Raw genomic sequence first — 25,692 nt, forward strand, 5'->3', positions numbered from 1 at the left:
ATTAGTTAACGGAGGCGGTTAGCCGAGCCGAGGTTTGTATTATTACCGAAGCAAATCTGGTGTATGTTAAGTAGTCCCTAGAACTCATAGTTTACTACACTGTATCAGCTATACTTGTCACTTATTCCAGAAAGTTGACTCTTGCAAGCGAACCGCAATGGGAGACCCGATAACAGGCAACGGGGTTCATAGAACCGACGGCAGCAGACCTCACCATGTCGATTCCTACAGCTCTACCACGATGGGCAAGTCTTCAGAACCCTCATCAGGACTTCCTTCCAAGGAGAAGCCTGAGCGTTTCCCAAAGGCCGACAGTGAAGGCGTCTCAACCGTTTTTGCCCAATTTGGACAATTGCTAAACGCTTCACGACGACCTCTTCCCGTTCAAAATGGTGATGGTACTTATAGTACGACAGTTCAAAGGACAGGGTTGAAGAAGGATTTGAAGTATCTCCGCTTGAAAGGTGTGTCGCCACGAACAACTAGAAAGCTGTATTCTACTAAATACCTACCTATCACAGATGTGAAGACAGTCCTAGACCTGGCCCGAAGCAAGCTTAAAGGAGAACAGCTTGTAGACGATAAGACGATGATAATGGAGCGCGTCATCCAGCTTGTCGCTGGACTCCCCCATGGCTCACGACTTAGAGAGGAGCTCACCAACACCTTCTTGAACGAACTTTGGGATACGTTAGACCACCCACCTCTGTTATATATGGGCGAGAAACACGAATACAGGATGGCAGACGGATCATGGAACAACCCAATGAAACCTCAACTTGGAGCGGCCGGATCAACATATGCTAGGAGTTGTCGCCCAGGCATTGTACCCCTAGGAGCCATGCCCGACCCGGGTCTCATTTTCGAATCGGTCATGAAGAGGACTAAATACCGCAAGCACCCGAATAATGTCTCTTCAGTGCTTTGGTATTGGGCAACTATCATCATTCATGATCTCTTTTGGACAGATCATACCGACATGAGCAAGACCAAGACCTCTTCATACTTGGATCTTTCCCCTCTCTACGGAAGCAACCAAGCTATGCAGGACTCCGTAAGGACCTTCAAGGATGGAATGATGAAGCCCGACACTTACGCGGACAAGCGGCTTCTTGGATCGCCACCTGGGGTTAGCGTTATTCTAATCATGTTCAACCGTTTCCATAACCACGTCGCAGCAAACCTAGCCGCGATTAACGAGGGTGGCCGTTTTACGCCTCCGCGCGCGGGACTAAGCGAAGAGAAGGCTGCGGCTGCATGGAAGAAATACGACAATGATCTTTTCCAGACGGCTCGACTGGTCACCTCTGGATTGTATATCAATATTACGCTGATCGACTACGTAAGAAACCTTGTCAATCTCAATCGGAGCAACACTACATGGACTCTCGACCCCCGCGCAGAGATGGGCCACGATGTTGGCACTAACGCTGGGTCTGAGCGTGGTACTGGCAGTGTGGTTTCAGCCGAGTTTAATCTTTGCTACAGGTAAGTAATACAAAAATACCGTTAAATCTCGAGTTACAGTCACTTAATAGGTAATCTGTAGGTGGCACTCGTGTATCTCAGACAAGGACGACCAATGGCTCCAGGGGTTCTTCCGCGACCTGTTTCATAAGGATCCATTAGAACTAAGTCACCAGGACTTGGTTATGGGCTTTGCCAAATTCGATAGCGGCATTCCAGACGATCCCGCTGAGAGAGTATTCGGGGGCTTCAAGCGAAATTCCGATGGTAAATTCAGCGACGACGACCTTGTCGGGTGTATCTCCGACGCTATCGAAGACTGTGCAGGAGCATTCGGTGGCCGCAACGTACCGGAATCAATGAAGCCCGTCGAAATATTAGGTATCCTTCAGGGCCGAAAGTGGAATGTTGCAGGCTTGAACGAGTTCCGCAAGCACTTTGGACTAAAGCCGTATGAGAAGTTTGAAGACATCAACTCCGACCCTGAAATTGCTAATTCACTCCGCCATTTATATGAGCACCCTGATTTCGTCGAGCTCTACCCAGGGATCGTTGCCGAGGAGGCAAAGGAGCCAATGGTTCCTGGAGTTGGAATTGCCGTATGTTTTCTATCCGTGTTATACAATGACGAGACTACTAACATTGCTCAGCCTACTTACACGATTTCTCGTGTCATTCTTTCTGATGCTGTCTGCTTAACTCGAGGAGACCGCTTCTACACTACTGACTACCACCCGCGTGGTCTCACATCTTGGGGATACAATGAAGTTGCGTATGATCTGAACATTAACCAAGGCTGTGTATTTTATAAGCTGTTCACACGAGCCTTCCCGAACCACTTCAGAGGAGATTCAGTTTACGCCCATTACCCCATGGTTGGTATGTTTACCACTGTTTGGATACATGATAACTGATAAACGTGAAAGCTAACTAATATGTGCAGTTCCAAGTGAAACCAAGATGATCTTGACCAATTTAGGACGAGTCCAACACTTCAACTACGACCGACCCTCATTCATCCCACCTCCTGTTAACATCACGACCTATAGTGGGGCGCAACACATACACGATAATCAAGATAAGTATAGTACCATAGGGAATGAAGGACTCTCATATCTCATGGGCCATGGTGGGAAACGCTTCTTGCATTCGGGAAACTTACCTTCCCATACCGGCCAGAGTGAACTTACACCCGATCAGTTGTACAAAGGGGACTGGCATTCCCAAGTCAAGACATTTTACTCCCATATCACGGACCAACTCATAAAAGAGAAGACCTACAAGCTGGCTGGTCAGAACTTTGTCGATATTGTCCGGGATGTCGGAAATCTTGGACCAGTACACTTTACTTCTCGTGTATTCAATCTGCCGCTCAAGACAAAGGAGAACCCGAAGGGTATCTATAGCGAGCAGGAGCTATACATGGCTCTCGCTGTGGTTTTTATCTGTATCTTTTCTGACATCGATCCCATGAAGTCGTTCCCAATGCGACAGGCGACAAAGGCTGTTGCTGGCCAGTTAGGTAAATTGATCGAGGCTAACGTGAAGACGGCGACGGGCTTTGGAATTAGCGGGCTGTTTTTTGGGTCAAATAAGAATGACCCATTGGCATCGTACGGCACTAATTTGGTTAAGGGTTTGTCCAAAGCTGGTATGAATAACTACGACATTACATGGACCCAGATTCTACCTACGGCAGCGGCATCTGTGCCGAGTATCTCAGAAGTGGTACGTCTCGAAGACTCCAGGATTGCCATTATAGTAACTGACGCTCATACAGTTCGCTCAAGCGCTAGACTACTACTTGTCCTCGGAAGGATCTGGGTATATCCCTAAGATCCATAGTATCGCGAACAGTCCGTCTTCGGGCGAAACTGACGCGTTGATGCTCGGATATTGCATGGAAGGTATCAGGCTTTCGGGGGCACTCGGCTCGTATCGTCAAGCAGCGGCCGGGGATACGATCACAGAGGATGGCAATCGTGAGGTATCAATTAGTATTGGTGACCGTATTTTTATTAGCTCTGTAAGTGGAATGCCCAAGCAACTTGACAAAGAATTAAGGCATAGCTGACCTGAATTTGCGAAGACCGGCGCGGCTAAGGACGCTGAGCATTTCCCTGATCCCGACAAAGTGAACCCGCGTCGTCCACTGGATGCTTACATTCACTTCGGGCTTGGACCGCACGTCAGTCTTGGGTGCGACGCCGGCCAAGCAGGGCTTACTGAGATGTTCCGGTCAGTATTCAAGTTGAAGAACGTGCGGAGAGCACCCGGGCCTCAGGGTGAGCTTAAGAAAGTCCTTCAGCCTGGAGGTCTTTGTATGTATATGAGAGAGGATAGGGGAGCATACTTTCCGTTCCCGTGCACGATGAAGATATGCTACGATGATTAGTTCGGAGGTGATGCGTGTATGGAGAGTTGCAAACGAGAGAGGAGGTGCTTCATTAGAAATATACGAGAAAACATATACGTTTCGTGATCTTCTCTTAGCTACATCTAATTTAGAAAGAAGTTATGGATACCGGCATCGTATAAGCGATTATTATTTTGAATTCAAAGTGCTGTCCTAGTTCTCAATTGTCAGGATTCTTGATGTAGCAATGGGGCATTCTAATCTTTACTACCTCGAAGAAAATAACAGTTTCACAAACTGCGTCGTATTATCCAGTTTGGTATGGGCAAGCTGTCTCTTGTTAGTTTTCAAGTCTCAAGTTATTCGAAGTCCTCGTAAGCGAGGTTAAAAAAAGCAAGTATACGCACTTGAGATCTGCTGTCCATAAGCGTACGCTTACAACCGGATAGGGGAAAACCCGAGCTACATGGCTTCTAACCTATCGGAGTAAGGCAGAAAGTAATGACGGCGGCGTGAGATATACAAAGAGAGTTTCCCACCGTGCCATATGCATGACACGGAAGTCATGTCTAAAAAGAGGTATATATTAGATATATCTTGAATGTACGAATACATCATTCGCAGGGGAGAGGTTACATCCTTGCCAATGAAATGCATACCCCACAGACAAGCCAGATCCCTTTCCAGTCGGTAATGTGAGAGATATAATAGTATATTATATTGAGGAGTCTTTTCATGGCTGACCCACAAGTTGGGAGGCCGCCCTTTTATGTATTGATGTTCCCTGCGTGAAGCACGGTTCCTCTTTACTAGGTAGTTGGTTTAAATATACGTCCGAGTACATCCCTAACTATTAATTGTACCATGATGATGATTTTATATATGTTATGACTTGGACCCTGTTTCTTCACAACTTTGCCCACCTTTGAACCCCCCGGAGCTGATAGCTGATATCTGAGCAGAGCTTTGCTAGATCCGGTGCGCGAATTATGTCAAGCTCGATTTTCAAAGAATGCAGGTTAATTGGCACCGCCTCTTTGCATCTCTCTAGGGTTCCTGGCGCTTGAAATCGGTGAAAAAAACCACCATGTGATTATTGGAGCTTAACGGAGCCTCGAGTATGTGTAATTAAGTTATACTGTGAAGGAGATGCGAAGACGTCCAACAACTAACAGTGCGACATCCTGTTTTCCTGCATGTCATCAACAGCTTTACTCTCCGACTTCAGCGTTCCATCAACTCTTAGTAGACTCCTACGTAGCTTAGGTAGATAGCAATATCTGATAATATAAATTGGTAGTTAAATCAACCAGTCACCTGGACCTTCACCTCAATTAACCGACTTTCTGTTACATTCTCGGAGCTTTTCATTCATCTCGTCTTCCTCGTGTGGTGTATGTACATCGACTTACACGCCTGGACTTTCTTTCCGAAATGGACGAACCCGACCTTAAACATGGTGTAAAATGGGACGACGAGGAGGCTGTCCGCCCTTCGCGTGGGCTCCGTCGTGCACAATCCAGCGGCTCGATGTCTATTCGTAGCGTGCGCTCGCGACGTGAAGTTGACCCATCTATCATTCTTCCTATCCAGTACCGCACCGTGTAAGTGACGTTATTTGCCAATTCAACAACAATAGATCACGGGTAGTTCTAATATCGAGACTCTAGTTCGTACCAGATCGAAGAATCCAAGCAGAAGGATGTCGCACAGCTATCCGAGGCGAAAGACAAAGCTACGAAGGGTAAGGGGTCATAATCCGAACATTGCACTCAAGGAGCTTACTAACGTCGATCATATAGATCTATCCGAGCTCGAATGGCACACGATATCGACTGAAGAGGCCCTCCGGCGTCTCAGCGCATCAATGACTGAGGGTCTCTCAACCGAACAAGTTACTCGTAGAATGAAAGAATACGGCCGAAATGCCCCATCTCCTCCGGACTCACGTACCATCCAGAAATACTTGGGTTATTTCTTTAAAGGATTCGGCCCTATACTTCTGCTTGGAGCTATTCTAGTTTTCATCTCGTGGAAACCACTCGGTCAACCTCCATCGTTGGCTAATCTGGTAAGTAACAATATAGGACGGGGACCTAATATACTTCAAGTATCTCTGACTTCCGCTTCTAGGCCCTGGCAATAGTTCTAGTTGCGGTATTCTTCATCCAGGCTGCATTTAATATGTTCCAGGACTGGAGCTCATCTCGTGTGATGAGTTCCATCAAGAATATGCTTCCCGAAGACTCCATAGTCATCCGAAACAGTGTCCAGGCCTCCCTCGATGCACAAGAGCTCGTACCCGGCGATATCGTGTGTATTAAGGCTGGAAACAAACTGCCGGCTGACATGCGCTTCCTCCAAGTTTCCAGCGATGCTAAGTTTGATAGGTCTATTCTAACCGGAGAGTCGTTGCCTCTCGCAGCAACCGTAGACTCGACAGACAATAACTACTTAGAAACTCGCTGCATTGGCTTGCAGGGTACCCATTGCGTATCTGGATCCTGTACGGGCTTGGTCGTAGCCACCGGTGACCGCACAGTATTTGGTCGCATCGCAGCTTTAACCAACGAGCCCAAAGTAAAACTGAGTACTTTGGAAAAGGAGGTTTTATACTTCGTCATCATCATCTGCTCTATCATGCTCACCATGATTACTATAGTCCTGATTGTCTGGTTAGTGAAGCATAAGTCTGTCATCGAATTGTCAGTGCTAACAATACCTCTTAGGGGTGCTTGGCTCAGAAAGGTCCATCCAAATTGGATTAACGTCCCAAATCTCATCGTCGGGTGCGTCAGCGTAGCTATCGCTTTTATCCCTGAGGGTTTGCCCATCGCATTGACCGCCGGTTTGACTATTACCGCGAACCTGATGCGCAAGCATAAAGTCCTATGCAAGTCGTTGAAGACAGTCGAGACCCTAGGATCTGTGTCGGTCATCTGCTCCGACAAGACGGGGACCCTTACCGAGGTAAAGAACGAGTCGACGTCGGCCACCGATATTTCCATTGGTTCTTGACTGATCTTGTTTAGAACCGAATGACTGTCACTGAGTGCACTATTGGGACTCACACTATTACAGTTGAGGGGGCCGAGGATGAGTTGGATACAAGTACGGCACCAGCCGTCGCCGGTATGGTAACAACAGGTGTAGATCAAGTGTGTGCCATCGCTGGACTCTGTAACGCAGCTGAGTTTGACGCCGCAACCATGGATTTGCCCATCGAACAGCGCCGTGTCTTCGGTGACGCTACCGACCAGGCAGTATTGAGATTCTCTGAACGGTTCGGCTCAGTGCAGCAGCTACGCCAATCCTGGCAGAAGACGTATGAACTAGCTTTCAACAGCAAGAACAAGTTTATGGTCAGGACATTTTCCATGTTCAGGAAGGATTGTCTAAAAGCTACTCTATCAGAGGCCGAGGCGGAAGATTTCCATTCTGGCGACACGTAAGAGGCTCGAAACAATCTGAAAGATTTAATACTAACTTATACTAGGCTTTTGACTATAAAGGGGGCCCCTGATGTCCTTATTGGCCGATGCTCCTCCTTCGTTAACAATGCGGGTGATGTGCACCCCTTCGACGACGATATGCGGGCATCGTTTGAGAACATAAAAAACGCGTACAGTAGTCAGGGAAAACGTTGCATCTTGCTTGCTCGCAAGGTCATTCGCCAAGGCGAGCTACAATACCAATCCGGAACAACTCAATTTGAAGATGAGATCGTTACGCATGCTAAGTCGAACTTGACGTTAGTCGGCCTTGTAGCTATTGTCGATCCTCTACGTCCGGAAATTCGCGAAGTAGTCTCGACGCTGCGTGGTGCCGGTATAAGGGTATTCATGGTAAGTGAGGCCTGGTAGCCTGGTATTGTATCCCTGCTAATAATATGCAACATGAAGGTGACTGGGGACTTTGCTCTTACAGCTCTTGCGATTGCTCAGGAGGCCGGCATCGTAAGCGGTCCTACGCCCTCGGTGCACAATGTCTCCTCGCTCCCTAGGGAGGAGGTAGAAGATGAAACGAAGGTTCCCACCACCCGCTTGTCGATTCTTATTAGCGGACCGGAACTGCTGGGCCTGAATGAGTACCAGTGGAAAATATTAACGAAATATGAAGAGATTGTCTTCGCTCGGACGACCCCGGAACAGAAACTACGTATAGTGAAAGAGTTCCAGACTGACGGTGTGGTTGCCATGACTGGAGACGGTGTGAACGATGCTCCGTCTTTAAAGGCTGCCGACGTCGGCATTGCTCTTGGAAGCGGCTCCGACATTGCCATCGAGGCAGCCGACATGGTACTGCTCGACTCGTTCTCGTCTGTTGTCGAGGCGGTGCAATATGGTCGGGTGGTGTTTGATAACCTGAAGAAAGTGATTTGCTACCTGCTTCCGGCTGGAAGTTTCGCTGAGTTCTGGCCAGTGATGACCAATGTTATCTTTGGAATCCCGCAGATTCTCTCGTCTTTCCTCATGATAATCATCTGGTAAGCATAATTTGAGCTGGAGGAATATTTATAAGCAAATATGCTGACACTATTTAGCTGCTTCACAGACTGCGCTGCCGCGACAGTACTCTCCTACGAGAAACCAGAGGCCGATGTCCTGCTGCGTAAACCGCGCAACGTCAAGAAGGACCGCTTAGTCGATTGGAAACTTGTTATACACGCATATGGTGTTCTGGGCATGATAGAGACCATAGCTTCCTTCGCGATGGCTTACTGGTATCTAGAGAAGAACGGAATACCGTTCCGCGTGCTATGGTTCTCTTTTGGAGACCTCCCGGACTGGATCGATAAAGACTATTATGCTCAGAAGCTGAATGAGGCATCTTCCATTTACTTCGTCAACCTTGTTGTCATGTAAGGAATCTGACTGGAATATTATAGTGGTGAAATCAGCTAACTTGGTATAGGCAATGGTTCAACTTGCTCGCAGTACGCACGCGGCGATGGAGTGTCTTTCAGCACCCTCCTATCTTTAATAAGCACACAAGAAACCTATATCTTTTCCCAGCAGTTATATTCGCTCTATCCATGGCTATCCTATGGCTTTACATCCCTCAACTACAGTCAGTTTTGGGAACTTCGCCTGTTCCGGTGGAACACTGGTTTCTACCCTTTGCCTTCGGTCTGTTCATCCTGATATTCGACGAGATACGCAAGTTTCTCATACGGAGATACCCTAACGGAATATTGGCTAAGCTTGCTTGGTAATATATGATATATTGGAATTATACTAGTTTGGGGGATTAAAGGGGGGTGGGTGTTTTGATGAGATGAAGAAGACTTTTTCGGAAAGCTATGGGGCTTTCATCGTAACAGACCTGTATGCTAGTTGTAGATAGTATTATTCTTCAACTTATTCGCATAATGCTTTATTAGCATCTATTTATATCTACTATATCCATCTCAATGTTGATAGTCAACCGGGCCCGACCACTAATATATTCCAACACACCTTCTCTGATCCAGGCGCTTATATATAATTCTCTCTGCCTTGGATGCATATATTGATTTGCAAGAATAAAATAGCCACACTACCTCAACGCCCTCTGTATGCTGGTCTATATACTGTACCCACGGGCTAAAAACCCAGTGGCATTCTAATACATTACTAAAAGCACACTTCCTACCCCTTTTTATTACATCCGCACCACCAATTTCTTGCCTTTCAAGTTCCCCTTCTTCAGCATATCTAACCCCCCTTGAATTGAGTGTAAGCCTCCATCAATCAAATGTATCTCGGGCAAAATAATCCGACCCCCGTCTAACAGCTTTCCGAGTTCTTCGGTATAGCGGACGTTGCTCTTATCAAGGACGAATTGCTTCATCTCAACTGTATGCACTTCGACGTTCTCGGGGATTATTTGGGAACCTGACATCATAGCTAGCGGTGCGAAAGCGACGGGCTTGGTTTTTGATACGGCATCGAGCGCTAGGGTTGCTGTTTTAGGTCCTACTAAGTCGATTGCCCGCGTGACATTGTCGCTGGTGATAGCTCGAATTTCGTCCACAACCTGTTCATCTGATTTTCCGTCTCTCACTACCACATGGTTCGCACCCAAGCGCTCCGATAACGACTTTGTCTCTACGGAATTGACGGTTACCACTTTAATCCCGCTGAGCCGCGCAATCTGCGTAGCAAATTGGCCTGTGACGGTAGAGCCGCCCCAGATCAAAAGCCATTGTTCCTCTTCGTTATCTGTGGGTTGTTGCGGAAACGGTACGCCTAACCACTTCCATAATGTCATAGATGCCGTCAAAGCTGCGACGCCTAGACATGCCGCAGCTTCGATAGGTACTCCTGATGGGATAGGAAGCACAGTATGCGAGGGCACTACCACATACTCCTGAAAACAGCCGGCACGAACGTCCTTATAGTACGTACTGGTCCAGACATAGTCGCCCTGCTTAAAATGAGTAACGGCAGAACCAACTTGGGCTACTACCCCAGACATTTCTCGGCCCGTAACCTGGAGGCTCTTGTAAGTCTTTATCGTCTAGCGAGTAAGGAGGGGTAAGCCTACCCACGGAAATTCAGGCAAGCAGAAATTATAGTCAACAGATTTCCAGTCGATAGGGTTCAGGCCGACGTAGTGTCCTCGAATCATAATCTCATCGTCCCCGACCGCCGGCATCGGGAAGTCATGGCGGATCTCATATTCGCCCTTACGAGCAACGACGAGGGCCTTCTGCATACCGGGCACAGCGAACTCAGCGACCGAGACGTTGGCAGATTCATCCGTCGTTGTTGTCGGCGTGGAACCTTTCCGTATGCCCTCTATTAAATTCGACTGTGCTTTCTCATTCGAGTTCGAGTTCGAGTTCGATTTCGTTCTTATCTTTCGTAGGAGCGTACGAACCGTTTTCCACGAGTTTCTGCCGACGTGGGCACGTCTGGATTGCGTTTCTGCCATAGCTGCGACGATGCCGAGTGCGTTACGTGCAAGTATACCGGGCAGTTCTATCTCACAGACACTTATTCCAGCAAGTGTATCACAGCTATCTTGACATAAACGCAACCCGACCTTGCGATGTCGATAATGAATGTACTTATTCTTAAATCTTTTGCCATTATTAATTATTTACAGCTACCGGGAATGACGGGTCGCTTGTTACATCGCCAGGGGACTTATCGAACTCGATCTGGACCAATGTGGTGAATGTGTTGTCGCACGCCATCAGCACGCCATCGACTAGGGTGGCCTGCTTACATATGGAAGAGGCAAAGGGCTCCGTGGGGTGGAGTAGATATCTTTCCGATTCGGCCAGGCGGAGACATTTTGATAATTGGTCGGCACGAATGGTACGTCAATATATACATAAATGTCGACGTTAGCTACTGATTCCAAGTCAGCTCCGAGTCCGGTACCGTGGGGCGGCTGCATGAGATTGCGGGCGACTGGTGTAGCTTTGACTATCACGTTACAAATTCAATCGTCATCTTATTAGAAAACATATTTGACTAACCTAAGCTCTATTAGAAATAATATTCTAGTGTTATGGTTAAATAGAAAAGAAACGGATAGCGCGGTGTAGAGTAAAGAGTAAAGACTAACAATTAAGACACCCTACCCCTATTTCTCCTTGTCCAGACATACCTTTCCGTAATATTTATCAACACCGTATAGATTAATCAAAAATTATAACGCCTAAAATCATATTAAAGGGAGACAACTTATACGCCACTTATAAACTATAGGCATCAGTATACTAGCAGGCCATGTAATCTATAAGCAACCATCATTGAATGAATAGGACTAGAGGTGATGAATTCGTTAACGTCCTATGGGCATGAAACCTGTCTAGAGTAACTCATAATTAAACACCCATAACGCGTAAATAGCATGAGGGACCACCCCCCCCCCCCAAAAAAAAAAATCAACCTCTAAGGCTCGCATGGATCCCGCCCCCAGCGGAAATGGACCTGCTGCCATAAAGATGGTATAACGTGATTCTTCCTACTGGCGAAGAGGCGCATTGCGGTTTCAGCTTGGTTTCTGTGAGATGCAAACGTCCACCGCATCATCGATTGCCCTCCCTGCGTCCAGAGATTCTCGATTAGCTCCATGTCATAGAAGAATGCCTGTCGTAGTACCGCGGTAATAGTCACAACATTGACTAATTGGGTAGGGCCTGTGATTTCTATGACTCTGGAGCGATGAGAAACAGGTTGCGCGCCCTTTTTCACGCGGTTTGGCCGCACTGTTGGCACCAATTCACCAAACCTGAGCTCGCCATCTTTGACCTTTTCGAATAGTCTCGTCACGCCATCTCGTCCCCAGAACTCAACCTTCGCGGCGCACGTGTGGTGCCTCTTAACAGGGTCGTTGATGAAAACGGCATAGATCTTGCCTGTCCCTCGAAGTTCTGCCAGTAGTGTGGGATAATCAATATCGATGGGTAAGCCTTCGATCCAGATAGCGCAATTCTCGTCATCTGTGATATCATCGGGCCTGTTTCTTTCGTTCCTCTTCCCGTGGTAGTTGGTCGAGAAGCCTGATACGGGGCTGACGTTATCTACTTCGTCTTCGTCTTGCCCAGTGTTGGCTTGGCCAAAGCCATGCTGGGTCAAGGTCTGAACCTGAGACGAGCTGTGATGCATGCCTATGATAGGTATATAGGATTGGTATGAAGTGGGTGTATTAACTGTGCCGATGTTAGTCCTGTAACTCTCGAGGAGAGCTTGAAGGTTTGTATTAGACTCACCCATTAAAGGTTGCTGAAGTTGACGCGGAGGGGTGAGATCTTCTCCAAGATCATGGAGGTTCGCGGAACTTTCATCGTAAGGTACGATTGCGCGAATACAATCGACTGGAAAGCTGAAGTTCCCGAACATTCCCTTCAATTTCCGATCCATTATGGTGGAATGAATATCAATTCAACCGCGCTTTTGATTGAAAGTAGAGATGTTCGATGGCTTTGGGTTTGTAGTTTAGATTGAAGTTACTTGAAAAGGTTGTTTAGAAACTTGGAGAAATGGGAGATGGAGAAACGGGAGATGAAGAGAAGATGGACAATGTTTAAGTAGGCCCAGTGAAGGAAAGAATCAGGCGGTAGTGCCTGAGTACGGCAGAAAGGTTTGTAGGTTACCAGCTGCCAGAAACAAGCCGGTGAGCTGTTGAGGGGCAACAATAAATGTTATGAAGTGATCTTAGAAAGAAGAAGCAGGAGCAATCTGACGAAGGTTGCGTACCTAGGTACATTAGGTAAATGAGGCAACGCTCGTTGTATGTCACCGTTAAAAGTGCAGCTGTAAATAGTTGTCACCTGGTAGTTTCGCCAGGCGTTATAAGGTCAAGCAACCTTCGCGTGTTATAAATCTACCTGAGGTACGTACAGACCACATGACCGATGCATTCTTCGTAGTTAACAGGTACATATCGAAAAGGTCTGTGCTAAAGACTTTAGAAGTTGCTATGGAATTAAGTTACTTGAGTACGTGTAGAGGAAATAGGTAGCATTTTTTGTATATAGTAGACCAATAGAGGTATATGGAGTAGAGGTTCAAATATCCAGAAGGGAACTAACACATATATACCTAGTGGAATATAAACATGATCCATAGATTCTTAATCAATAATGCTTAGTTACCCTATCGAATGATGCTGTATAGATACCTAAATAGTAACCCAATGACTCAATTACTTGTTTCTCACGATGATAGGGAATGATTCATAATTTTGTTATCAAACAAGTGGAAGTCGCGGAATGAGTTGTCCAGGATTGAACGGTCTCATCAAGTAATGGAAGTGTAATACGCGTATAGGTGTAACTCTCTAATTGATTGATATGTAATCTAATTTATTGAAGAGTTGTTGCTTTAGCTTTCAGAGACTCTAACTAGCATCTACTGTTAGGGGGACTATGTGACACAGATTTCCGTAGGTATTTTATTAAGTGTAACTGTATCTGAATGAGTACCTAGGGCATGTGGGATCGACTTCGTTTGTTTCCGACGATATAACGTGGCAAGGAGTGTACTACTTAGAACAACTTTGACTACAATGGGAGACCAATCTAGACAAATTTATCCGATATGCTTATTCAATGTCCTATCAGAGAATATCTATATAGGTAGTTAAAAATATATTTGCGAAGGACGTGCCAGTCTTGTTCCCTTCCACACTGATGCATATATACCTTCCAGTCTAATATGTTCATCTAGTTGATCGTCTTCGCCACTGTCTTTTAAAGAGCATTTTATACCGTGGTTAGCGGATCTAGTTCTCAGTCTCTGTTTCCGAATCTTCGTCGTCAATTCTCTTGCTGTTAGGTGGTGGTAGGTGTGCCATAAACAAGACGGCAAAGCCGAGTACAGCAAACCCCTGGGTAGACGTCAGTAAGTACACTATTGGAAACTAGAATAGGGGTCTAAGACATACGGCGTTGCAGAAAAATGTTAAGCTCGGCTGGCCGAGTTCCGAGAAAATAGCAAGGATTAAGCCAAAAAGTCCTTGTGTCAATAATGTAGCTGTGCTCTCCACTAGGGTGATGGCGCTGATGGCATCTTGTCGTTGTTGCGGGGGACATAGCTCAGTCATAACCCCCTTGGCTGCCGGTGCCGATCCCGAAGCAAACGGCAGTAAAAAGCCAGCTATCAATTGTCAATTGTCAATTTCATCGAGAACCTTGAAACGATGTCTCTGGGCATCTTACCGAGATATACCTGCCAACCCTCCGTAGAGAAGCCTGCAATGACTGTCACTATTGAGTCGACGACTAAACTCCACCTGACAAAGAAGAGGTCAAATCCGGTCCCGGAATCTTCCTCATCCTCAAGGGGCTGTATTGGTTCTTGTGGTACTTCTCCGACCTCATCGGCTTCGAAATCCCCTGGGTTAACTGGAATATCGGCTTCTACTCTATGTTCTCTGGTTTCCGCTGGCGTTGATGTGCCATTGAACCAGGTCCGACCGGAAGATATGATCTTCGGGAACATAAAAAGTAAGAATATACCGCGGATAGCCGCGTTACCGAACATGAGATATCCGTTCTCACTAGTGCCGAAATCAAATTCAGACGTGGCGTACATCTGCAAGAGAATCGGGACATATCCGGAAGAGAACTACACGATAGTTAGAGGGCCAATAAAGAGAAGTATACGGTTTTGATGCTGTGACTTACGACACCGAGGAAAATACCTAGGGCGAGGAAGATCAAGCTGTAATTCTTGATGACCTTGCCCGACTCCAAACGGTAGGAATGAGGTGCGATTATCTTGATGGGTGCGAAGAAAGCACTAATGCCCCGACCATTTTGTTTCTTACCGGCAGCCTCATCGCTTGCCCCCGTCGGTAAGAATAGTGCTCCGTATAGCGAAGAAACCACATAGAGGAAAAACGCAGTCTCGAAAGGACGCCTAATATTGTAAATGTCGCCGAGCACGCCTCCCACTATAAAAGTTGTTAATTGAATGTGCTGATAATGCAATTGTCTCCTTGGACTTACGCAGGAAACCAAATGCAGTTCCTAACATGATCGACCCCTGTAGCCGACCGAAAACGGCCGTGCGGTCCCTAGGCGCGACCAGCTCGCTTACCGCGGTGTTGAGAACCAGTCTACATTGGTTTAATTAGTACCACTGGAACAGGATCAGGGATCAAGGTTATACGCACTGAAAGCCGCGGGGTCCTCCAATGATACCTATAGCTTGACAAGCTTGGAAAATGATTATACCTTCCCGGCCACCGATTGTCACGGCGACAATCTGTGTACATACCCTCAAACCTAGAAGTACAGTCTGGGAGACGAAGGCCCATCGCGGACCCCAGATTTTGATAAAGTAGCCGCATATAAATAGGTTGAAAACGCCGCTAAAAGACGTCGACATGCCCAGGATAGAAACCTGAGTCGCAGTGCCAGCACTAATCTCTCGACGATGACATCGATCGCCGGGTCCCTCAAACGGGGGATTGTGGCTATAGAAGACATCGCATTCCATAAGACGGAACACATAATTGATTCTGACCTCATAGTCAGTATCGAGTTCGTAATTGAGATTGAGATTGAGATTGAGACTGAGGTTGATATGATGCCAAGGCGGATGGATAGGTAGCGGTTGTTCTTACGGAACCTGTGTGATGCCGAGGGTGAAAGCCATCATGAAGCCGGCAAGGAGAATTCGGTTTGCGGGACCGAAAAGGGTACCAGCGGGCTTGGCGGGCCTGTTTGTCCTCGGAGGGGCCGCATTTTCGAGTAACGGTGATGTCTCATCTGCTGCCATGAGTATCGATTCCTCCGTGCTGTAAGACGGATCCAAGAATATCTTGTATTAAGATGTCTCGGGGACAAAGAGAAAGCGAGCCCAATGCCTGAAAAGTTTACCTATAGCGATTAAACTATCCAATGGGGGATGCGTCCGGTCCCCGCTGCCTTTTGTAGCGGTCTGACTGATAAGACTTAAAGACCTTGTAAGTTCGGTACAAGTGATCCGCCGACACTTATCCGATGCATTGCGCAATTGCATCGGCGTTGTCATAGGTCCTAAGCGATAAGAACGATAAGATTTTACTTGTCTGTGCTGTTCATAATTAATATATTCATAACTGACTTACTTATGCTGGACCAGTAGATTTGTAGTACTATGTACGTTTTATACTAGTGTAATCGAAGGAGTATAAACGGCGTGGCGCCCTATTTACCAAGTCAACTACAATGAGGGGTCGCATGTTAGTCTTATTGGTACAAAAATGTAGCCATTGTTTCTCCAATTGAGATTTAGTATAGAGCCCCTCACCATACCACCCATTGAAATCATCGTATCTGCTATTTTTTCAAATGGTTTAAGTATGCCGTGAAACTTTTAATTAAACCATTCCAAGCAGAGTTATCACCATACCATCGTAACAATTAATAATCGCGGGTGCCTAGATATGTATTGTATATACCTGAGGCAAGTATATAAATAGAAACATGCTTCTAACCGCGTCGTGTCAAAGTTGAGTTGTTTAGTATAAGTAGAGAGACAGCTCTTTGCTCGGACTAGGAATACAGGTGCCCCATAAGCCAACCGCAGCAAACTGCACTATAGGGACAACAAATTTCAAAATTCGGTAAATTGCAAAGGCCGGGACTGCAAAGTCGATCGACTAGTAGTGATGTCTCGCATTCTATAGGGCCAGGTTTATTCCAGAACTACCTACTCAGCCCAGACACACATTTTGCCAAGACAGCCTTGCATAGTTACAATATAGACTCTGACATTACGGCTATTGGCAACGAGTCGTTTGCGGTGCGGCTTTCGCAGATACTTAACAGCTATTGGAAGTCGTTCTATAACTTCAACCTCACTTACGGGGGCCATCCGGAAAACCTAGCCTTCTCTACGGATTTTTACACCGGTTATCCCATTTGGACTCCTCTCGCGGAAACGTCGGATACAAGCACTCACACCGAAACGCATTTCTTTTATAATAGAGGGTAGATGGTAGTGCTTGTGATCTCAATCATGACGATGTTTATCAGTGCCATCGTCAAGGCTATCTTCGACTTGAGAATTTGGATCCCCAACTTGCTCATGAACGTGTCGACAATGATCAGGGGAAGCACGTCGAATTGCCCTAGCGTACCTTTTGGTGGTACCACTTTAGATGATAGCGAACGATCGAGACTCTCGAAGAACCTTAGGGTTAGATATGGCAATATTCGGACTCAAGATGGTAACCCTGGCGAGCTGGGGATTGGTGAACTTGCGGAGGGCGAAGGAAAAGTTACTAGGGATACACAGAACGAAACATATTGGTAGACTTTTACCAAAGTGGGAATAGTTCTATAAATAGATAACAAAGACTTGTTAAGGAATTTAAACCATTGTGATATGAGAGATGGAATGATAAGCTGCACGATTTATTATCGGGATTTTAACAAATATAAATCGACAAACCAACTGCAACATTATAGATGTAGTGACGACGAATCGCGATGGCGACATCTCACCGCTAATTTTCTATACTACTATAATTGAAGGAGTAATTCCCTTAGCAGTAAGCCGCGATAACACAAGTGCCGAAAGATGCAGCGATAATCGGACTAACGGGGATTTGACTGCATATGATAAATACGACGTGGATAGAACCCCTGAAGAGGCTCTTGGGTATATGTCATATAACTTGCCCATATATTTTCCACGTCATTTAACTCCATTACATCTAGTCGAGACAATAAAATCGAAGAGAGGACGTATAAGATATCTCGGCTTTTAAATATAAGAAGATTCGACCCTACGTCAAAGAAAGGTACAAAATACTGGACGTCATAAGCGACATCGGCCGGGTTTCCCCAATCACGTCCTTGAAACCACCATATTGACAACCACCAATATTATACTTAGAGAACTAGAGATATACTAGTAAAGGTAATAGTCAATGGCAGTGGATATCAAAGACGGAGACCAGTCCGAGAAGCCTGATCTAGGACCTAATACGGAAGGCATCTCTACGTCAAGTCAAGATGGCAATGGAACTTCGTCACCGGGAACTCTTGAAGAGACGGGACAAAACACCCTGCTAGCTAAGGCAATAAAAGCTTGGAATTGGATACCGCAGCGCTGCCGCTACGACCCCGAGAACCCACCAAACTTCACCCTCGCGCTGAATATATTATTCGCTTTCGTATGTTATAATTTATTGCATACTGCCAACCAACAAACATCCCCTGATCTAACCTCTCCCAGAGCGGAACATTCACCGTTGCGAACCTCTACTACGCGCAACCAATCTTGAACGTCTTAGCTAGGGACTTCAACGTAAGCTACGAGCGCGCCTCTGACGTCGCCACGTTGTCGCAAGCGGGATATGCCGTGGGCCTGCTTTTTCTGTGCCCCTTGGCGGATATGGTTCCGCGGCGGCCGTTTATTCTTTTCCTTATATGGGTGACTGCAACTATTGTGAGTGTCCGATTATAGATGATAACTCGTGTTATATGCTCACCTAGGGATCCTGTGTAGTGGATTGGGTTATGTCTCACGAATAATTTTGAAGTATTCATTAGCTTGTCGTTTCTGTGTGGAGTTGGGTAAGCAGCTATTCATTATTATTTACGCAATGCTTTCTTCTGGTATCCCTTACTTCAGGCTGCCTTACTTCATGTCTAACGGTCAAGTAGAACAGTCACACCGCAGCTAATGCTACCACTTGTTGGCGACTTAGCACCGGCTCATCGCCGTGCTAGTTCTCTGTCAGTAGTAGTATCGGGATTAGCACTAGGATTACTGATCGCGAGGGTCCTGTCAGGTATAGTGGCAAACTTCACGTCGTGGAGAAACATCTACTGGATAGCATTCGGTGCACAATATTTGACTTTAGTGCTGCTCTATTTCTTTCTCCCTGACTATCCCGCAAAGAACAAGGGGCTTAACTATTTTAAAGTCCTGTGGGGAATGGCTGTCATGGTCGTCACAGAGCCGCTCCTCACCCAGGCGTGTATTATTGGGTTTCTCCTCAGCGCCGCCTTTACCTCCTTTTGGACAACTCTGACTTTCCTTCTCGCATCGCCGCCGTATGAGTATTCTTCTCTCGAAATCGGATGTTTTGCCTTTATTGGAATTGTGGTTGTCGCACTTGCTCCAGTCTGGTCGCGTCTCATTACAGATCGCTTCGAATTCCTCTTTTCGGTCGTTCTTGGTCTTGGTTTCGAGTTTATCGGTATTGTGATATCGACCTTCATCGGGAGCTTTACGGTAGCGGGACCTATTATCCATGCTATCATGATGGACTCGGGTGCAAACTTCACGCACACTGCTAATCGCAGTAATATTTATAGCCTCGATCCGAAAGCAAGGAACCGTGTGAATACAGTATATATGGTTTTCGCCTTTGGTGGGCAAATTATGGGTACAGCTGTCGGAAATAGACTGTACGCTCAGGGGGGTTGGGTTTGGAGTAGTGGCTCCAACATCGCTTTCATCGGCGTAGCTATTATCGTCGGTATAATTCGTGGTCCAAGGGAAACCGGCTGGGTAGGATGGTCTAATGGTTGGAGTATAAGGAGAGATGACATTCCAAAGAGAGGAGCAGCGGGTTCCGCTGATACGGACATCGAGGAAGCTCCGTCGCCGTCGGAACAGCCGGTGGAGAACCCAATGGGTGAAGCCGTCCTACGGGATCCGAGATAGATGTAAATTCGGTACTCATTTCGATAGGTTCCAGAAACTTAGTATCAAGCCATGCTACTTTCATACCGGCAGCATCGTAATTTCTCGACGTCGTCATCAGTGCGAGTCTTCGTTATTCCTTAATCCAGGGGCCGAGGTCTACCCATAATTGGCACCTTTTCCGTCGTCCGTCCTCCCAAGAACTTCCTTCCGCGATCGCGAAGTCGGCTACTAAGGGCGGTATTGATTTATCGCTACTAGGCAAATAGCTAGTGACGTTAATTGCGACACCGTCGATGACAAATTCAGTTGTAGTTGGTGTGCCACCGGTCATATTCACGTTAAGCATCCAGTTGTACCCCGGTTCTGCCTCCCACTGAGGCCATGCTCCAGAACCTGCTGCAATAATATTCCCCTTATCTGCGTCGATTATTTGCGCTTCGCTGAGCGTTGGGTCGCCATTCACTACAAAGTTTCCCCAAATCCTCTGGAAGGCAACGCGAAACACTTCGTCCATACTGGTATCCGGAATATCTATCGGCTGGAGTAACGGGTATAGGTCGAGACCGTGCTGTCCAGGCGGAACTGATAATTGATAATGCCATGACTTCCCACCTCGCTTATTTGCGTACGCGTCGGAGAGCCAGTACGATGGGCAGGCGAATGTAGTTTCTGCATATAGGTTCGTAGCTGCTTGCTGCCAGCCGTAGGCCCATCCGGAGTTTGTTGTCGAGTACGGTGACCCCACGCCGTTGGAGTTGACTAATATATCTGAGGCGTTTTTGGGAATGGCATAGAGTTTGAGGATATTTGTTATGTTCGTTTCGCTTAATAGTGGGTAGATGGTTGTGACAAAGTGCCTGAAATCATCCTCATTCGTTATATTTTGAGGAGTGAAGTCTGGGCCATCATTTAGGTTACTTGCTGACAAGATACGCATGCCATTAAGCGCCCCTCTTCCCAGGAGATGGTCGGTGGGCCTTTCTTGGATAAGCCTCCCATCCGTGACGGGAACGAAGGCCCATTGACCGTGAGGTGCTCCTGTACTGACGTAGTCACTGGCAGTTTGAAGATCGACCGTGTCTGCCGAGACTAAACATTCGAAGACTGACTCGTTCGCTTTCGATCCATCCGTAAGACAGCCCAACGTCTCCGCGAAACGATAGTAGTATTCAGTTGGCATGGCGCCGTCGTATTCCCTATGGCAGTTCTTAGTATTTATTAAGCGATCGTCGATAGTATATGAAAGATGCAACTTACCATTGAGATGGGAGGAAAGGACTTGCGGCGATGATACCCTTGAACAAGGCAGTGTTGTCGAAACCTCCATAGGCCATACCAAGGAGCATTGCGGCACCTCCGCCAGCAGATTCCCCGGCGATAGTCACTTGTCCGGGATCTCCACCAAATAGGTGAATATACTCCTGAACCCATTCTAATGAGAAGTACATATCATGGATTCCTACATTAGGTATACCAGATCTACCCAAATCGGCTGACGAAAGGAACCCGAAAGCCCCTAGCCGGTACTGGATTGTCACTATGATATAAGTGTTGCCATTGGTATGGATTTGTGGTGATGGGTCAAATCCCCCGTTTGCCTGGCCATATCCACCGCCATCTATTCGCATCAGAACTATGGATGTTAATGAGGAACATTAAAAACTTACGAATCCAAACCATTACGGGTAGCTTTGTTTTGTTTGCCGGTGTGAAGACATTCACGAAGAGACAGTCTTCGGAGCCGGATGGGCCCGGTTTATGCGGACTATTATCCAGTTTAGCTTTGATTCCATGTAGAGGCTTTCTATACATACCCTGGCGAGTTTAATGTTTGGGGGCATTGTGATGCATAGCCGATCGCTGGAATTACTCGAGTCCTGTTTTGGTTCGGGGGTTGTGGTAGCTGCCATCTAAGCTTCCCAACTGGAGGAGCGGCATACCGTATCCTAGGATATCGTTAGCTAGAGCCTCGTATGCTTTTAGCATGAGAAGTAAATCGTACCCTTTGTATGCATTGATGTCATATTTATTATCGTAATACCCTTGGTACAGCTCATACTTTAGGTCAACAACCGGTGCAAGATGGCTTTGGCTCGTTCCTAGAGAGAAGAGCAAGGCTACAAATGCCAATGTTTTCAAAAACATCTAGGAGATTTCGACGGTGTTCTAGACGAGATACAAGAGGTATTGTCTCAGGGATGCGTAATTTGACAATAAAAGCCAGAAAAATTAAATTCGAGAGACGACAGAGCCTACCTACCTTTTAGGGAGGCAAGAAATCCTTCCCCCTATGCTGCGCAGAGTGAGAGCACATAGTCACATTTGCACTCAGCTACGTAGACCTACCTCACCACAATCCGGTTGGTAAGTAAACATACGGTATCCTAGTCAGAAGGCTTAGGTCTATTGACAGGTGATAGGAAAAAAGCACTTCTCCAATCCATAAGCAGTCATCCCGGGCTAATTTCAACGCACAAGCATACGTTAAGCACAGCTGTTAGCAGAAGTCACTCTAAGCCTCATTACCTATCATAATCATTACTTAATCTTGTGACAGCATAGGATGCATCAGCTACTAGAAGTTACTAATTCTTACTTGCATCTGATTTCGTCGTATCATGAATCGGTGCGCAAAGTAAGGCTCTGGTGGCTTTTGCGTACCTTACTAGTTAACAGGCTCTATTGTCCGAGCTTATTGTTCTTTTATACCTTAATCGGTAACATAGACTATTTCCTAAATTCAAATCTAGTTACAATCTATATCAAGATTTTGGTGGCGAGAAACATACTCCTACTAGGCATTTACAGATGTGAAACTTGACATTTCAATTTCACAAGATCGTGGTACTACTACAATATGCGTATCACGAGCAGAAAATCACAGCCGCAGCAGCATTTAGTATGTGAGATTGTACTACCACACCTTTGCATGAAATGGCAAGACAAAGCGAAGGCTACGCTAAAGCCATCAGCTTCAAGGGTTCAGAAGGAACGTGGCTTTCGAAACGGGCGTTTATTTGCACAGAGCTGCAGGACTTACGTTCGGTCAGAGACATAGCTCGGGGTTAAATAGTATAGGCTCGGAGCTATCTTCAAGCTTGGAGTTATTTATTTCTACGGTATACTTTGACTAATCAAACTTATATATATTGTCATATAACCGACTTATGATAACACAAACAAAAGCGCCCCAGTATCAAAGAGAGATATAAAGGAAAACCATAACTTATCAATATCAATTATCGGCACCGTTCTAATCATAGCCTAAACTGGAGGCAGCCCTGCGGGCTGCACAATATGCCCGAGTTTACATAATTGCGCATGTGCCAGATACTGCCCATTGAGTTACTTTCCTATTTGGGCCATGGAAAAAATTCGACACAATAACCCCTCGTAAACTCGGGCATTTGCTTTGTGATATGTCTCTTTGGAAGAAATGCACATTATTTTCGGTAGAACTAGACCGCAGGATGCCTTATTGCCAAGGAGCCAGCGATATCCAATCATAGGATTTCCTTTACTCGGCCTATGCAAACCATGTACAAAAACCGCCGAGGCGAACAAAAATGTAACTTCATGCCATACTGCCCCATGTGACATAGAAACCATTACAAAGGCCATGATTTATGATTTAAGGCCCATGCTCCTCCTGGCGGTATAACATCCACAAAGTCTATTTCTACCTACACTTTAAGCGAAAAGCCAACCTAGCCTTAACAAATAAATAAACAACACAACTAAACGCGACTTGCAGAAGATGGATTCAATAATCAAGACGATTAAACTCCCCCAGTCCCAATGGACCTCGTCTCAGGACGGTGGCCGAGTTGATTGGGGAGCCTGCTCCGTAATGTAAAACAGGAAGAAGAGGATGAGAAGGTACCGCAGCATGCCCTTGGGATTATAGTCGAAAGCCGTTCTATTTCTCACAGCTTTAAATGGTTTATAAACATAGAATAGAAAAATAGGGTGGTTTATATCAAGATGAGGGCCATTTGCCTTGTAAGATTCCACTTGGGCCACGTATCGCTACCCCGGTATTGAAGGACATGTCAGACTTCAGATTAATAAGACTAATTGGATTTCGAACCCACTAGGACTAGCTAGGAGAAACGTGTCATTAGAGTCCTATATTCATCATCAGCTATGTATTGTACATATAAGAAACATATTTTTCCTTCATAGCTAAATTTAACAATAGTTAACCAAGCCAGCTGAACTGAAATACCAAATAGCATTATTAACAGCGGATATTGTTATACTATTGACTTACAAATTTGAATTTCAGTCTAGATAAATTCCCCTTCTCAGCAATCTCATCCGAATAAACAGGACCTAGAATCTTTCCAAAATGACCTTCAACGTCCTCGTCTTCGGCCACCGTCTCCCCGGAGTCTCTCCGGCCCAATTCAAACAACGCTACGATGAGCATATGCCCCTCATACAGGAAATAACAGGCGCATATTTCCCCCTGTCACACACACGACGATACATTCAGCGCGCCGACGGGCAGAACGCTAAGGTGATCGCGGGATCACAGGAAGATTTCGATTTCGATGTAGTAGCGGAGATGGTGTTTGAGAGCGAGGAGATATTTAAAGGGTTTTATGAGATCGTGAGCAAGGAAGATAATGCGAAAATTATTGACGAAGATGAGAAGAAGTTCTTTGACAGAGAGCGGGTGAGGGTCGTGGTGCTAGGGGAGACGGAGGTTACGAAGCGAAAGGTCTGATTGTAATTATTTTGATTTGGGTACGTGTATATTAGTCGGTATTCCTCTCAGTGCTTTGTTATAGATATAGGAGTCATTAGTCGGATATGTAATTTAACTGATGCATATCTTAAAATACGGCACTTCTTCGCTTATTGAAAGCCCAACCTCTATTCTATCCTCAGGGGTAATAGTTATGTTTTAAGTCCTACTACAACAAAGACAAAGTAACCTAGAGATGCGACGTGCTTTTTGAGAAGCTTCAAGTAAATATGCCGGCTTTTATTATTTAATATGAACCTAATAATGGCATAGGTTTCACGAGTACACAGTATAGCTAGCATACCTTGGAAGCCCAGTTTAGTCGGGTTATCTTAATAGTAAACCGCATAGAGTTCGTTACTAACAGCTAGATAAATATCTATAAACCTTTACCGTAAAGTCTTTATCTTAATACTACCTAAATAATGTGCGATGCTTCCCTAACTCTGGGTCATTTTCGGCGACTAGAATAGTAAAATATAACCCTTATCTAAATAGTCTTCAATATCGATATCTCGGAGCGATGCGATCCACTTGCCAATATTCACATCTAAGAGATGAGCTCAGTTAGAAAAATATTTCCCATCTACCTCATAATGCCCCACCTATAAGTCGATGCGATCTTCTCGATATCTTCAATACCCCCGGTCATTTCCCCCGAGCCAAATCAATGAACAGGGATCCTGACTGAGATATAGGAATTATAAATGTAAACTCTTATACTTTTAACACATTAATCAAGTTTAAGGGGTTATGAAATTTCTTGATCAAAGCGATCCACTGCAGACCGAATCCAAGCTTTTTATATTCATCGGTCCTGTCCGAATAGATTAGATATGTAGGTACTTATCTAAGCCGAGGTTACATACCAAGACTCGTCTAAATGCCGTGGCGTAGACCCAGCCTTGATAAGCAATTGGAGTGATTCAATGGTTGCGTGGCATGACGATCTTCCCCGGACTCCACCTTCGAGCAGGCAGAAGATAAGGAAGTAGATACGCTTCTCAAGAGTTGACTTT

The 25,692-nt window shown here is 45.9% G+C and overlaps 9 protein-coding genes across 9 annotated transcripts; 5 read left to right on the forward strand and 4 right to left on the reverse strand.

Moving 5' to 3' along the window:
* The first annotated feature begins 13 nt into the window (after nucleotides 1-13).
* Nucleotides 14-4,038, forward strand: F4817DRAFT_351996 (heme peroxidase). The gene is made up of 7 exons (XM_049305166.1): nucleotides 14-464; nucleotides 522-1,488; nucleotides 1,550-2,066; nucleotides 2,118-2,346; nucleotides 2,411-3,195; nucleotides 3,248-3,493; nucleotides 3,557-4,038. The coding sequence occupies exons 1-7, from the start codon at nucleotides 158-160 to the stop codon at nucleotides 3,860-3,862; spliced, it is 3,357 nt and encodes a 1,118-aa protein (XP_049154471.1). The 5' UTR covers nucleotides 14-157; the 3' UTR covers nucleotides 3,863-4,038.
* A 1,065-nt stretch (nucleotides 4,039-5,103) lies between these two features.
* On the forward strand, nucleotides 5,104-9,230 carry F4817DRAFT_352005 (calcium ATPase). The gene is made up of 10 exons (XM_049305167.1): nucleotides 5,104-5,427; nucleotides 5,494-5,567; nucleotides 5,626-5,894; nucleotides 5,957-6,498; nucleotides 6,553-6,793; nucleotides 6,856-7,271; nucleotides 7,320-7,668; nucleotides 7,726-8,309; nucleotides 8,367-8,684; nucleotides 8,738-9,230. Exons 1-10 carry the CDS (start codon nucleotides 5,258-5,260, stop codon nucleotides 9,036-9,038), a joined length of 3,264 nt encoding a protein of 1,087 aa, XP_049154472.1. The 5' UTR covers nucleotides 5,104-5,257; the 3' UTR covers nucleotides 9,039-9,230.
* Nucleotide 9,231: 1 nt separating this feature from the next.
* Nucleotides 9,232-11,119, reverse strand: F4817DRAFT_287342 (GroES-like protein). Its single transcript, XM_049299625.1, has 2 exons — nucleotides 10,352-11,119; nucleotides 9,232-10,297 (listed from the first exon to the last, which is right to left on the reverse strand). The coding sequence occupies exons 1-2, from the start codon at nucleotides 10,739-10,741 to the stop codon at nucleotides 9,467-9,469; spliced, it is 1,221 nt and encodes a 406-aa protein (XP_049154473.1). The 5' UTR covers nucleotides 10,742-11,119; the 3' UTR covers nucleotides 9,232-9,466.
* Nucleotides 11,120-11,712: 593 nt separating this feature from the next.
* F4817DRAFT_369132 (uncharacterized protein) lies at nucleotides 11,713-12,699 on the reverse strand (the record flags this gene model as incomplete). Its single annotated transcript, XM_049307318.1, has 1 exon — nucleotides 11,713-12,699. The coding sequence occupies exon 1, from the start codon at nucleotides 12,682-12,684 to the stop codon at nucleotides 11,713-11,715; it is 972 nt and encodes a 323-aa protein (XP_049154474.1). The 5' UTR covers nucleotides 12,685-12,699.
* A 1,052-nt stretch (nucleotides 12,700-13,751) lies between these two features.
* On the reverse strand, nucleotides 13,752-16,527 carry F4817DRAFT_352010 (MFS general substrate transporter). The gene is made up of 8 exons (XM_049305168.1): nucleotides 16,382-16,527; nucleotides 15,896-16,310; nucleotides 15,443-15,790; nucleotides 15,276-15,385; nucleotides 14,952-15,220; nucleotides 14,484-14,892; nucleotides 14,210-14,421; nucleotides 13,752-14,152 (listed from the first exon to the last, which is right to left on the reverse strand). Exons 2-8 carry the CDS (start codon nucleotides 16,048-16,050, stop codon nucleotides 14,048-14,050), a joined length of 1,608 nt encoding a protein of 535 aa, XP_049154475.1. The 5' UTR covers nucleotides 16,051-16,310; nucleotides 16,382-16,527; the 3' UTR covers nucleotides 13,752-14,047.
* A 67-nt stretch (nucleotides 16,528-16,594) lies between these two features.
* F4817DRAFT_352011 (uncharacterized protein) lies at nucleotides 16,595-17,779 on the forward strand. The gene has a single exon (XM_049305169.1). The coding sequence runs from the start codon at nucleotides 17,251-17,253 to the stop codon at nucleotides 17,569-17,571; it is 321 nt and encodes a 106-aa protein (XP_049154476.1). The 5' UTR covers nucleotides 16,595-17,250; the 3' UTR covers nucleotides 17,572-17,779.
* Nucleotides 17,780-18,190: 411 nt separating this feature from the next.
* F4817DRAFT_320491 (MFS general substrate transporter) lies at nucleotides 18,191-19,938 on the forward strand (the record flags this gene model as incomplete). Its single annotated transcript, XM_049301194.1, has 4 exons — nucleotides 18,191-18,436; nucleotides 18,499-18,711; nucleotides 18,772-18,839; nucleotides 18,930-19,938. The coding sequence occupies 4 exons, from the start codon at nucleotides 18,191-18,193 to the stop codon at nucleotides 19,936-19,938; spliced, it is 1,536 nt and encodes a 511-aa protein (XP_049154477.1).
* Nucleotides 19,939-20,050: 112 nt separating this feature from the next.
* F4817DRAFT_320492 (alpha/beta-hydrolase) lies at nucleotides 20,051-22,065 on the reverse strand (the record flags this gene model as incomplete). Its single annotated transcript, XM_049301195.1, has 5 exons — nucleotides 20,051-21,116; nucleotides 21,178-21,538; nucleotides 21,588-21,685; nucleotides 21,735-21,866; nucleotides 21,923-22,065. 5 exons carry the CDS (start codon nucleotides 22,063-22,065, stop codon nucleotides 20,051-20,053), a joined length of 1,800 nt encoding a protein of 599 aa, XP_049154478.1.
* Nucleotides 22,066-24,176: 2,111 nt separating this feature from the next.
* Nucleotides 24,177-24,735, forward strand: F4817DRAFT_287411 (EthD domain-containing protein). The gene has a single exon (XM_049299626.1). It carries the CDS (start codon nucleotides 24,272-24,274, stop codon nucleotides 24,650-24,652), a length of 381 nt encoding a protein of 126 aa, XP_049154479.1. The 5' UTR covers nucleotides 24,177-24,271; the 3' UTR covers nucleotides 24,653-24,735.
* Nucleotides 24,736-25,692: the final 957 nt, after the last annotated feature.

Source organism: Daldinia loculata, assembly GCF_022478755.1.
Source record: "Daldinia loculata strain CBS 113971 unplaced genomic scaffold F4817scaffold_81, whole genome shotgun sequence".
In the NCBI taxonomy this organism is placed as follows: domain Eukaryota; kingdom Fungi; phylum Ascomycota; class Sordariomycetes; order Xylariales; family Hypoxylaceae; genus Daldinia; species Daldinia loculata.

Bases quoted from the DNA above. Each gene is read 5' to 3' on its own strand.
- F4817DRAFT_351996 (XM_049305166.1), top strand. From the start codon at position 158: ATGGGAGACCCGATAACAGGCAACGGGGTTCATAGAACCGACGGCAGC. The intron at 3,196-3,247 runs GTACGTCTCGAA...ACGCTCATACAG, and splicing joins TGCCGAGTATCTCAGAAGTG to TTCGCTCAAGCGCTAGACTA. The intron at 3,494-3,556 runs GTAAGTGGAATG...GAATTTGCGAAG, and splicing joins ACCGTATTTTTATTAGCTCT to ACCGGCGCGGCTAAGGACGC.
- F4817DRAFT_352005 (XM_049305167.1), top strand. From the start codon at position 5,258: ATGGACGAACCCGACCTTAAACATGGTGTAAAATGGGACGACGAGGAG. The intron at 5,428-5,493 runs GTAAGTGACGTT...TCGAGACTCTAG, and splicing joins CCTATCCAGTACCGCACCGT to TTCGTACCAGATCGAAGAAT. The intron at 6,499-6,552 runs GTTAGTGAAGCA...AATACCTCTTAG, and splicing joins ACTATAGTCCTGATTGTCTG to GGGTGCTTGGCTCAGAAAGG.
- F4817DRAFT_287342 (XM_049299625.1), bottom strand. From the start codon at position 10,741: ATGGCAGAAACGCAATCCAGACGTGCCCACGTCGGCAGAAACTCGTGG. The intron at 10,298-10,351 runs GTAGGCTTACCC...AAGAGCCTCCAG, and splicing joins GCTTGCCTGAATTTCCGTGG to GTTACGGGCCGAGAAATGTC.
- F4817DRAFT_352010 (XM_049305168.1), bottom strand. From the start codon at position 16,050: ATGGCAGCAGATGAGACATCACCGTTACTCGAAAATGCGGCCCCTCCG. The intron at 15,386-15,442 runs GTGCGTATAACC...AAACCAATGTAG, and splicing joins GGAGGACCCCGCGGCTTTCA to ACTGGTTCTCAACACCGCGG. The intron at 15,221-15,275 runs GTAAGTCCAAGG...CAACTTTTATAG, and splicing joins AACTGCATTTGGTTTCCTGC to TGGGAGGCGTGCTCGGCGAC.
- F4817DRAFT_352011 (XM_049305169.1), top strand. From the start codon at position 17,251: ATGGTAGTGCTTGTGATCTCAATCATGACGATGTTTATCAGTGCCATC.
- F4817DRAFT_287411 (XM_049299626.1), top strand. From the start codon at position 24,272: ATGACCTTCAACGTCCTCGTCTTCGGCCACCGTCTCCCCGGAGTCTCT.